Source organism: Danio aesculapii, chromosome 20 (genome assembly GCF_903798145.1).
Source record: "Danio aesculapii chromosome 20, fDanAes4.1, whole genome shotgun sequence".
In the NCBI taxonomy this organism is placed as follows: Eukaryota; Metazoa; Chordata; class Actinopteri; order Cypriniformes; family Danionidae; genus Danio; species Danio aesculapii.
The window spans coordinates 26582385-26595791 of record NC_079454.1 but is presented as its reverse complement, the minus strand read 5'-3'; the positions used below and the strand labels follow the sequence as shown (position 1 = coordinate 26595791).

The following is a 13407-nucleotide window of genomic DNA, read 5'->3' as shown; positions in this document are numbered from 1 at the left end:
AATGAATCTTCCAACACTCTTTTCATAATACACATTACAGCATCAGCTCTTCTATTACAGTGTCTGTTAACAGCTCATTCAAGGATTCGGATTCTCTGCCTTTCTGAGAGTCTTCTCTACTCTGATTGGTTAGGATTAGTTAGGATTGGTTATAAAATTAGTCAGCTGCTTACAGCTTGTCAGGAACTAAAACACACATTACAATATCTGAAACTCAGCTATTTGTGTTTCCTCAGCACTTGGCAAGTACAACAGAGATATGAACAGGAACAATGGTGTTGTTTTACTTTATCAGTTTGACTCCTCATGCTTTGGAAATAGATGCCAAGGGCTCAGACAAAAGTTCAGTACGGTAAAAGTAAGACTATAAACAACATGGAATCAGTAATTATCAATTGGCAGACAATAACTACATTTTCCTTGCACTTTGAAACTTTGAAGATGTTTTATCATAAAACAGATCCATCATACACAACATTCATGGATAAAGTCTGGAAAAAAGCATAACGGGCCACTTTAAAATCTTACTTGCAAGAAATATTTGCAATATTTACATTTTTAAAAAGATTTTCAGGTGGTTAATTGTTAAACTTGTTTATATGAAAGGCAATCAATGGTGTTATTTGTCATAACATGGTCTAACCTCCCTTCCTTTTGAATTGTTTCAACCAGGGCACGACAGTTTTACCCATATTGCACTCCGTTCTCTTTGATGAAAATGAATGGGAGACACCCTACAAGTTCAATCCTGGCCACTTTTTAGACAAAGAGGGCAAGTTTGTAAGGCGAGATGCATTCATGCCCTTTTCTGCAGGTAATATGAGAGAAGAAACACTACCATGATTGTTTGAAGGTTTAGGCTCAGTATGGTAAAATAAAAAGGAATTAATCATTTGATTGAGCAATGATTTATTAAACTGATCAAAAGATTTAATGTTGTTACTAAATTAATATTCTCAAATCTTCTATTCATCTAAGAATCCCAGCTCTATCACTGCAAAAGAACTTTCTGAAAATTGAAATGATCAGAAATGTTTCTTGAACACCAGATCAGCATTTTAGAAATGTCGTCTATGACACAATGAATGAGTTCCATTATAAAGTATATCAAAATAGAACGTTTTCAAAATATAGCTTTGATGTGCATAACATTAAATAATTAATGTAATGGATAAATTATAATATTGATATTTATATTATAATAATAAAATAAACTTACTTGACTCTTAAATTTTCAATATTCTACATCTGAGACAAACTGAAAATGATTATAGACTTGTTTGCAATAATATCTGCTTGCTCTGTGTCTCTCTGCCACAGGAAAGAGGGTCTGTTTGGGGGAGCAGATCGCCAGAATAGAACTCTTCCTATTTTTTGTCAGTTTGTTCCGAAAATTCCGATTTTCAGCCACGGAGGGAGAGAAAATCAACATGGATGGAGTGATTGGAATAACACGCACTCCACACCCCTTCAAGATCTGTGCAACAGCACGCTGAGAAAAATCGGACACTTTTTAATGAACGAATGAACAAGATTTATACTCCATTACAGTACATTATACGCATCTAGCATAAGATATGACACTACTGGTAATTGTTTTTTTCTATGCACCTGTCAATTTTGAGATTTGGACTTTTTGACTTCATAAATTGCTTTTCACCGGTTTTATTAAAAATAAACACCCAAAATACAAAAGTGTTTCTTTATCAATTTGTTTCTGTGCAGATTTTAAAAGCTGTTTTCTCCAAAAAAAAAAAAAAATTCAGCAGCACTTACATACAGTATACAGTAAAACTTCACTGTTTTGTTCATATGTCCTTTCAGAAGGATCTTCAGAGTGATAAGTTTGTTTGTAACTGGCCTGAATATACACAACATTTTATTCTACATTTATTTTTCCTGGCTGTTTGCAATATTTTCTGAATTATGAAGTGATAAAAAGCGATCCAAACTGTTGTAATTCCTACACCGTTGACCTGATTTGAATGTAAATAACCTCAAATTAAAGCTGACAGTCTGCAGTTGGTTTCATTTCAAATCCATTGTGTTGGTGTATAGAGCCAAAGCTGTTAGAATTGTGTTGATGTTCCAATATTTATGGACCTGACTGTATGTCAAAAGTAAGAAGTTTGAACCCCACACTTTTTTTGTACTAAAAATGTGTGCAAACTAGCAGATCTGTCATAAAATAATGCCTCATTTGCATAATTAGAGACTTTAGAAAACTTTTAATACAAAAATAAATGCAATTCTTAATGCAACTGATCACAATGCGGTCACAATTATATTTATATCAACATTTTTTTACCCTATTCACCTGCTGTTTTGCCTAAGTATATATTACTTTATAATCTCTGAAAAGCAATTCATTAGAGCCTACACTGTAGTTTTTGTTTGTTGAATGGGTGTGAGAGAAATCAGATTTACTTGTCACATATATCAAAGCTGCAAAACATGCTTAGTAATGGTGGATCTGCAAAAACTGAATTGAAAAAGAGAGAAAAGGTCACTGTGTCAAGATACGCTTTGCAGAATGATCAACCTGTTGGCACTGATCACAGACATTGGGTTCAAGGGATGAAGTTCAAGTTTGTGAAAACTGCAGATATAGCAAACATGAGTTGGCAAACATGGCAAGATTTTATCCTAATAATAAATCATGTTGAAATGCATATTCTTATTTCACAATATGTTTGTGTTGTACTCTTTGGACTCTCAAGGCTGAGCAAATAGATCCAATATAAAAAGACATATAAGATAATGTGTGCATGTTTGTGGGTAAATATAATATAAACTAATGTCAAGATTTTTTCAGTATCATAATTTATATTCTGTACCACATGTCTTTGGACTGTGGGGGAAACCGGAGCATCCGGAGGAAACCCACGTGAACAAGGGGAGAACATGCAAACTCCACGCAGAAATGCCAACTGACACAGCCAGGGCTCGTACCTGCTGTGAAGTGATCATGCTACCCACTGCACCACTGTGACGCCCCATTAATAACAATCATACGGTAATCTGGGACACTTTTTACAATTTTGACTTCAGCTCTCTATTTCAGTGTCTAACCAATTAGAACAACAAGACTTTTCTGTAATCTCTAAGATGCTTTCTAATCGCAAAAGAAAACATATAATAGATATTATACTGAGAAGAGCCATGACACACCTATTAGTATTTTGTGCCAAAAAAAAAAATTTTCTGCCTGAACTTCGTAATCTGGGACATACGTATTTAGGCTGAAATGTGATTTATGCTTGCCATATAAATATATCCTATAAAGTCTACAATATATAATAAATGCTCAAGCAATGTATAACACTAAATTCACAACTGTACTATATAATGAAATATAATAAAATAATTTCCTATTCAAAATAGGCGATGGTTTATTTCATATTATTTGTTTTCATAAAGTCTTTTACAAAGCATGACTGGGAAAACAATGGGAAAATGTGTAATTCGGTCGCCATCTAGAGGTAAGACGTTTAGACTGCAACCTTTTAGATTAAAACAAGATATATCTAGCTGCAGACCCACCCATGTTTCAGGATTTTATACAGTCATTGTTCAGGACACACAACCCAGGCCACACGATCTAGGGCAGGGGCGAACTATATAGGGGAATTATCAACTCACGTCCATGCTCACGTCACACAGGTTCAACCCGGTTCAACCGTGCATTGCGGTTGTAAAAAAACATGTGTTGTGCAGTAGCATGCCAAAATCTAAAGTCCAAAAATAGGAAACTTAAATTTTACCGTACACCACACTAATTAAAATGCTGGGTTCTGCAGTTCTCATTTTATATAAGGTAAGTTCACGCTATGCTGAATCATACACATGACTCGTTTTTGGTTGCAGCAACGATTTCAGCAAAAACAGTCAAATAGGGTTAATTAAACTCACTGGATGCTTAGAATGAAATGTAAACATGCAAGTTCACAGAACCTGTAGTAGTGCAGTGCGCTGAATGCAGTTGTTTTGCTTGTTGATGATTACCCAGGCCTTGTATTGCTCCATCTTCTTTCCTTTGACTAGGCAGAACGTTAATTTTTAGCACTACAAAGATTTGAATCTGGTAATCATGGAATTTTTCGAGCTAAATGCTTGGCCATTTCATCTTATCTAATATCCATTGGGAGGGTGCCATCGCAAATGGAACTGTTAGACGAACGCCGCTCACATTAATTTTGCTGAATAAATGTGCTTATCACTGGGTGACAAGCTGTTATAATATGCTGAAAGCATTATGTAAAAAATATATAATATGTAATCAATAAAACTTATTTCTAATACAACAACAAACTCTGTACCGCATCGGACATCATTCCCTCACTGTAAATGCTAGCGCTCCTGTTTTTTTTCTGCAACCTCGATGCGCGCGCATCCTGAATGTTTACAAGTCGGCAATTGGCCTATATGTGGTTCGTAACGTGTATGCACAGCTGGATTTTATTGAATAACACAAGAAAGCTCTTTTGCAAAACATTAGTTTATTCGTAACATGTAAATGAAGGCTGTCAGGGCTCCCTAACCCAAATATTACTCTAATTCCAAATGAATCCAATCTCATTATTTATCATTTCTCACAAACAATGACGGTGCTCATAAAATTGAGTACACAAATCAAGGTTCTTCCTTGGAACACATACATAAATATTAGCATTTCAAAAAGACATTGGCGTTTATATCCATCGCAGGCCATAATAAGCCTAGCTGAATAAAACACCAGAAAGACAAATCAGAAGTGATTAACTTTTATCATTTAAAACTGAATTATAATATTATGTCCCAACATAAATAGATTGTGTCTTATTCAAAACGCGACAGCTAGCCTATTAGCATACAGCTCATATTTCCACAATAAAGCAAAAGCTAATTCACAATGCAGCGCTATGGTTCACAAGTCACGTGAGTATGTTTTCCGAAAGAGTGCCGTACAAGACATTCAAAGCCGTTCACTATGGCCTGTTATAATTCTGTGCTGGTGTTTAATCCTGATATTTGTTGTCTTCACACATACAGGAGATATTAAATGTCAATAAAAAAGGCCCTTCTGCTTGTTAAAAGAGCATGCAAGAGTCACAGTCAACTGAATATAAAATACCAAAACCGTCTGAATGAAGTACCTGGATTGGGATTTATAAGAGACTGTTCACCCGAAAATGAAAATGTTCTATTTATTTACTCATTCTCAGTGCATTTGCAGATATAAGTTTTTCTCTTCAGGAGAATATTTGAATAGATATTAGATGAAACGGTCGATTCATACAATTTAAGTCAAAGCCACTATAGGCACTTTGACAGTAAAAAAACAACAACATACAGGCAAAACAAAATAATCCCCTTGGCTCTGATTGGTCGGTGCAAGAAACTAAACACTATTTATAAGCATCACCGCTCATCAAAATTGTACTTGGACTTTTTCCTGGATGGTTTAACCCAGTGTTTCCCAACCCTGTTCCTGGAGGCACACCAACAGTACATATTTTGGATGTCTCCCTCATCTGACCCATTAACTTCAGGTGTTGGAGTCTCTTCTGGTGTTATGATAAGTTGATTCAGGTGTGTTTGATTAGGGAGAGGTTGAAAATGTGTACCGTTGGTGTGCCTTCAAGAACAGGGTTGGGAAACACTGGTTTAACCTATTTAAAAAGGAATATTTGTGTATGTGATCTCAGTTGAAAAGATTGACTTTTTAAGGAAGAGTTTGTTAATTAATTTTAAACATTAATTAATAATGTTTTAAACAAGAGCCAACTTCCCGTTTAAAGACTGATCATTATGATTAATAAGACTATAGCATTTCGTCAGGGTCCTCAGGTATTCACTTTGTTTAATCTTATTTTTGTTTTACTCTAAAAATAGCTGGAAGCCGATGAGTGGTATTTTATGCATCACCAATGACTGGTTTTCAGCTTTTTTAATGTTTGCCTGAAGAATAAAGTCTACTTACATCTTGGATGTCTGGAACATAAGGAAATAAACACCAAACTTTCCATTTTTCGGTGTTCGACCCCGTGTCTATTAATATAGTTTAAATGCATGTTGTTTTTTGAGAAAGTGATGAAACTAAGAAATCTGGTGTCCAGCACCAAATATTCACTCTGATTTATGGATTGAATTTGATTGGTTAGAGCAAAATGTAGTCTGCATACTGTATGCTTTCAGTGTTTCATACCGTATATTGTACTTGAGTGATTACAAATATATTTCTGCCTGCATAGTGTATTGTTGGAAGTCATTTTTAAGCAAAAGCATGCATGCTACCATACAGGATGCATTAAATGCATTTCGTTCGGCGAAAAGATTGACCTTTAAAGAAATAGTTCATCCAAAAATGAAAATGTTGTCACAATTAAATCACCTTTAAGTGTTTTCAAACTTGTTAGAATGTCATTTTCCCTCCATTCAAAACAAAACAAGATATTTTGCAGAATGCTGAAAATGTGGAAGCCACTGACTTCCATAGAGGGACATTTTTTTTGTGTTCAACAGAGGAAAGAAACTTAGGTTTGGAACCACCTGAAGGGTCAGTAAATGATGACCGAATGTTCATTTTTGGGTGAACTCTCTCTTCAGCATTCGATGCTAGTTCAGAGTTGACCCTGCTGCAGACTGTTACTGGTGTTTGTTTAGTACTGAAAGTGAAAAAGCTGCTACTGTACATCATTGTGTGCTGATTGAGTCACTTTCTTCAACCCTTATGTACATTATTATACATGTGTGTGAGCGGATGGAGACATGCTAATGTTCATCATGGCATGCTTGTCCCCTTGTTCAGAAGTGTATTTAAGGTCACTTTAGTGTGCAGGAGAAGGAGAGGAGGAGAGAGGAAGCTGGGAAGAACTGAAGCACAGGGTTATTTGGAAGAAGAGGCAGGCACATTGATGGACATGGTGCGCCGGGCGTTGGTCACCTGACGCTGCTGAGCCAGGAAAGACTGACCGGGTGGCACGAGAGAGTTGGCTCGCCCGCTGAGTCGTGACTCGATTGCCATCTTCTGGAAATTCAAACTCTGTGTGACAACAAATAACATTGTCATCTTGTTAAGACAAAAGCATTCAACTGCTTTGTGTTCAATTTTTAAAACATTAAAATCCTTTAGAAAAAACTTGGTCCCATTTTATATTAAGTGACCTTAACTAACTTATGTACTTACACTGAAATAAATCATTTGGTACAATGCATTTATTGTGTAAATACATGGTTTTATATTGTACTTATGATTGATTAATACCTGCATGTAATTACATCCGTAATTATTCATTCATTCATTCGTTTTCTTTTCGGCATAGTCCCTTTATTAATCTGGGGTCTATGTGTATTTATTAATACACACTCCTTCACACACATACACTAAGGACAAATTTAGCCTTCCCAATTCACCTATAGAACATGTCTTTGGACTGTGGGGGAAACAATCCAAAGTAAACCCACACAAACACAGGGAGAACATGCAAACTCCACAGAAATGCCAAATGACTCAGCCGAGGCTCAAACCAGTGACCTTCTTGCTGTGAGGGGATCATGCTACCCACTGCGCCACTGTGATGCCCACATTCATAAATATTTTTTGTAAATATATTTATATGTTTCCCAGTGATGGGTTGCACCTGGAAGGGCATCCACTGCGTTAAACATATGCAGGATAAGTTGGCGGTTCATTCCACTGTGGCGACCCAAGATTAATATAGGGACTTAGCCGAAAAGAAAATGAATGAATGAATTATATTTATAATTACACTGCAGGCCCGTAGCCAGCCTGGTGAGAGGGGTGGTTCTTTTTTTTTCAGTTATATGCCTCAGTTTCTATTTAACTATGAGATTTAAATACTTTATTTTAGTGACATTTTAAGCAGTATTTTTTTTTGCTGGATTAACTAGTCAGCTGTCAGCATAACCACACTTTTGATGTACTAAAAATATTTTATAAAAATTTGCAATAAAGAAACAATAAAATAAATTTTATCATATCATTAGGAAAAAAATAAGAATCTGTTAAAGTTTTAAAGTAAAAAAAAACTAGCCTACTGTCATTTATTAGACAAAAAACAAACTGGCCAGCACATTAAACTGTCCTCAGTCACAATTTGGCCATTTCAATAAAAATAATAATTTAAACATAATAATAATACAATAATAATTAATTCTGCAGAATTTTTCTAGCCTCTTTGGTAAAAGAAAGAAGTAAATTTTAAAATTCCTGGATATCAACAATAGCCTAAATATATTCATATTAATTTAATATGGTCAGCTTCTGGTGCTTCACACCTGTTTATTGCTCATTTTTATTTCAGAAATAAGGTCCAAGATTTAGAATAAAGTTACCTGTAAAATGTTTTCTCTGTTTAAAAACAATACAGTAGTGAAAGAAGACTTCTCTTACATCAGATTATAGTCCCACCGAAGCAACAGCCGGCAAATGATTTTAATTGGTCTTAAAGTCTTTTTCGAAGGATTACTTTCATTACTTATGATGGCATATAACAGTCCAAATAGGACAAGTGAGCTCATGTATGGGACATATTCTGGTCCTTTATTAGTGAGGGGTGGGTCTTCCAAACCCCCCTGCCTACAGGCCTGAAAAGTTAGAACATGTTTTATGTTTCTAGTAAACATGTTTTAATAGAATTGTGGCTGTAAAAGCGCACCTACAGGTGTTTCAGGCGCAGGTCAGATTTTCTCCAGGTCATAATTTATTTTATTTATAATAATTTATGAATGATTATACCTGTCCAGTTTCATCTGGAATGCATCCCAGATCACCTTCTGAAGTGGTTTGAGCGATCGGATATCAGATCAGAATAAAACGAATGAAGTGACCAAACAGCCTCATAAACACAGACGTGACGGGAATATATACTGAATATAAATAAATTATATTAATTATATAATAAATATATTATAAAATATAAGATTACATAGAATAATTAAAAGGACAAATGCTGGACCTTTTGGCCGCGGGGGTGGTTGGTAGCAAGTAACATGCTATTAGGTTATGTGACCGCTAGATGGCGTTCTTGTATAATAAGAAGCTTACCACCACTAGGAGTTTGTCAGAGTCCTGCCGGGCTCACTTTCTGTTCTAATGTCCCGCATCTGTGTTTAATTATATTCATCTGTCTCCATGTTCTACTGCATCCCAGAATATTACACAGCACCAAAAATGTAAAAATATATATTCAATATATTTAATATGTTTTTGTCCACAGCCGACCGCAACTCGCCGTGACGGAGATTCCCGAGCCTGTGTGCTCCAATGAGATGTGCTTTCTTCAGCGCTCACCATGACAACGAGACTCACAGCAGTGACGTCGCATTGTAAACATTTGCATCTGCATTCCTATAAAACTCGTCGGTTCCCTCTCAGTGTTGTCAGTTCGCTCGGTGTTGCTGTTTGTACTTGACCAAGGTAAGTTCAATACCTGACGGTACGAGTGGAGCCACGCCAATCTCACGAAGTCCGCTTCGTGAAGCTTCACTCGGGCCCGTCTGTGCTGTAGTTCCTTGCGGTTTGCGTACATAAACGCAATATCGCGAAGAATATTACGTGTTTGTTGCTCGAAATGTGCCGCCGAGCAACATTCCAGTGAACACTGGCACGGACTGGCGCCCGGTTAGCTCGTGCACTCCCTGGGGCGAGGCGGCTTGTGAACCCTAGGCAGGGAGCAATACAAGCCCTGAGGACCCTCAGGGAAACACGGGAGGCCGGTAGTGGGACCCCGCTGCGAGGGTTATGGTGGGTGGGAGCAGCGAGGCCCACTCATCGTCTATTTTAAACTATAGTTTCAAACTTTAGTTTACTATAGTTTAAAATAGAAACCATGGTAACTGTAATGTTTTGACTGTATGTCTGGCTGTTGTAATGTTTTGCTTTGTTTTTCAGCACAGTTGTTGAGCCAAGAAAGACTACTGAAGACAACCGCGGGTTATATTCATGAGCGCGCGCATTATAATGTTTCCGTGCTGTTTTCTGAACGTTTATCTTGTCTAAACAAAATAAACTATACTCTTTCTAAACACCTGTCTCGTGTTTTATTGGTCCTCTACAGCAGTACACTCATATAGTCTGTTGGATGCAATATGGTTTGACAATAAAGTAGTCTAACAAATAAAAAGTAGTTATAATTGTACCTTCATTAGTCAACATTTGGTGTAGGTAATAAAAAGTTAATCAAACATGTCCTGACACATAAAGGTAATGTTATGGTTGTTACATAACTGTATTTACTATTATTCTGTATGTTTAAAACCAGCAGAATATAATATATATTTAACATGTCATGAACTTACTGTTATTCAAAAATTTGCTTTTTGAAAATGTCCTAAGACAAGAATGGGTATTGTTTTGGTTTTATGTCAAGCTACTGTAGGTTTTAGGTTGACAACAGCAGATAGGCTACCTATATCATAATACTGGCAGTCATAGTTATTTTAATGACCCAAATAGCCTTAAAACAGACGTGACGGGATTATACAGGACGTCCCGGCTATTGCGGCCAGTTAGCCTAGAACCTCATGGATAGGGGCATATTTTCCTCTGTTAGGAAGTAAGTTTTGCCTTACCCTGTTTGGCAGTCTTTATGAACATATGTTCAGTATTTTGTGATAATGACGCCGCTGCCTGCCTTTTCTGCTCCTCTTGCTCTTTTGGACCCACAGCGTTACTCTGTATGGATGTCGCATCAAAGATTCAAAAGTTACCACTCAGTGGGTTATGTCACGTGACTCGCGTCACATTATTGTGGCTTTGAGGCTCCATGGGATTCGAATTACTGGCCGTAGTTATTTAAAATAACACTTTATTACAATATACATTAAATATATTATATTAGTTATATAATGAATATATAATATTAAACTACATAAAATAATTAAAAAGACAAATTCTGGACCTTTTGGCCGTGGGGGGTGGTTCATTCGAACCCCCCGAACCCCCCCTGGCTATGGGCATGCACTCATTTACCATCCCTTACACTTTCACCCACCCTAAACACACACATACCACCAAACCTGTTCCTAACCCAACCTGTATCACACCTCAAGAGCACACCAGAAGTGTTCTGCAGTGCATTATGAAGAACAGTAAGTACATTTTACTTGCTTTTCGATGTAAGTACCTACATGTAGTAGTTAAGCTCACTTAATATAAAGTGGGACCAAAAATTAATGAGTGAATAAATTAAAGAATGAACGGATGAATACATAAATAAACAAACACCTTGCAGCATCTTTAATAAGATTAAATAATTAACTTCCAGGAATTTTAATTGCAATAAAAAATAAATAGCATACAGTTTTAAATCAAAAGATGAATAACTATAGAATAAATATATATAAACAAATACTATATGCTATAAAATAAACAAAATATTTAACTGTACATTACACTGTACATTATAAATGACTGAGGCGCATCATACCTTATTATACCAAGCTGTCACAATTAACTTCTCCTCATATTCCCTCAGTTTGGCCTGCTCGCACTCTCGCTGGGTAATAAGAGGAAATGTGGACAAACATGAACGAACAGGGTACAAGTCACAAGAAAACAATACACAAATCAGCAATCATATCTGAAACCGCTCTACAAGAATAACATGAGACAAACCTCCAGAGCAATGATCTTCTTGTCTTTGTCTGAGAGCTGCACTTTCAGGGACTGAATCTCCGCTGAGGCTGGGTTTAGCTTGGGATCCAGAGCTCGAATCACCTGAACAAAAAAGAACCATAGGATTCATCACAACTAGAAGAGGCGGGTAATGCTGCCTTTTTTCTGTAAAGTACAGATTTAAGTGTAGCAGAGCTTAAAATGATACACAAATTCATACGTTCATTCTTAGTACTCAAGTAGTTACTTGCTATGCAGAATATGACAGAACATTTCAGTTACATTTTGGATTCTTATTCGGACATGATTCAGAATTGAACAAAGATTAAGGACATCACAATACCTACAAAAACAAAACGCATACGACATTTATTTGCGAATCAGAAACTATTTGGAAGATGAGGATAACTACATCACGAGCTTTCTCCAGGTACATCTTGTATCGATCCTCCATCGCCCTCATGTCTTCATCTTTCTTCTTCAAGGCCGCCATCAGCTCATCCATCTTCACACCTGAAAGTGACATTTACCTTTAAAACTGAGAGGAAGTTCAATACTTCAGTTTTGACTGAAAAGGGCTGTTTACACTTATTAAATTGTTAATCCTAGGTCCTTCTTAACCCTGGACAAACAAAATCCTGGGTTTTTGTAGCCATGTTTCACACTGCTCACACTACTTTTTACCTGGGGTTAACTGTTAATCCTGGGTATTTATTAACAGATGTTTGACACTATACATGGTGGGCCATTTACTGTATGTATATATATATATATATATATATATATATATATATATATATATATATATATATATACACACATATATACACACACATATATATATATATACACACACCTTAATAAAATGGGAATAGTTGGTGATATTAACGTCCTGTTTGTGGCACATTAGTATATGTGAGGGGGCAAAGTTTTCAAGATGGATGGTGACCATGGTGGCCATTTTGAAGTTGCCGTCTTGAATCCAACTTTTGTTTTTTCAATAGGAAGAGGGTCATGTGACACATCAAACTTATTAGGAATTTCACAAGAAAAACAATGGTGTGCTTGGTTTTAACGTAACTTTATTCTTTCATGAGTCCCCTCACATGTACTAATGTGCCACAAACAGGACGTTAATATCACCAACTAATCCCATTTTATTAAGGTGTATCCATATAAATGGCCCACCCTGTACATTCATAAACCCTGGTTTAAGATTCTAATTTACAAGTGACACTGTCCCTGATTGGATTAGCAGCAGGCAACCTGTTTAAACAGCTTTTCTTGCATCTTGCCAGTTCTTAAAAAATGTTGCCATTTAAGTCTTTAGCTGTATTTAGCCACATAAAATGCACAAAGGCAAGAAAACTAAGACAAAAAAATGAATGAAAACAAGCAGCAATTCTCCTCCATTTTACATGCTTTCAATCTTTTAATATTTCTTATTTTTCTCCTACCAGCTGCTGTATACATGCTGTATATCCTTTCAGTTACTGACATGAGTCTCGCTCCTCAACCTCTTATTGGCTGTCTGTTGCCGAGTGTCCAGCAACGACAAGCAAACACTGTTTCATTTCACATTAAATAAACAACACAGCAAATGCTCAGGAGCAGTGTTTCATAACTCCATGTAAAAAGCAGTGCTAATACCACTTTCTAATTACAGGTGTGAAACATGTCTTTACCCGGGGATAAAAGTGTGAAAAGTGTTACAGTAGACCATAATCTGATTTGGGATTCTGGACATCAGAATTTGAGTAAGTCAGTTTGACACTTGTCTATATGAT

At 36.3% G+C, this 13407-nt stretch overlaps 2 protein-coding genes across 2 annotated transcripts in view; one reads left to right on the top strand and one right to left on the bottom strand.

Annotated features, from left to right (window-relative positions):
- Positions 1 to 1695, top strand: part of LOC130247530 (cytochrome P450 2J5) — a 7897-nt gene extending 6202 nt beyond the window's left edge. Inside the window, exons 8-9 of the mRNA XM_056480809.1 lie at positions 673 to 814; positions 1321 to 1695. Of these exons, the coding sequence (XP_056336784.1) occupies positions 673 to 814; positions 1321 to 1496 (318 nt within the window). The 3' untranslated portion in view covers positions 1497 to 1695. The remainder of the gene's footprint in view (positions 1 to 672; positions 815 to 1320) is intronic.
- A 2787-nt stretch (positions 1696 to 4482) lies between these two features.
- Positions 4483 to 13407, bottom strand: part of hook1 (hook microtubule-tethering protein 1) — a 29026-nt gene continuing 20101 nt past the window's right edge. Inside the window, exons 19-22 of the mRNA XM_056481209.1 lie at positions 12033 to 12133; positions 11621 to 11722; positions 11433 to 11501; positions 4483 to 7024 (exon numbers count right to left, since the gene is read on the bottom strand). Of these exons, the coding sequence (XP_056337184.1) occupies positions 6869 to 7024; positions 11433 to 11501; positions 11621 to 11722; positions 12033 to 12133 (428 nt within the window). The 3' untranslated portion in view covers positions 4483 to 6868. The remainder of the gene's footprint in view (positions 7025 to 11432; positions 11502 to 11620; positions 11723 to 12032; positions 12134 to 13407) is intronic.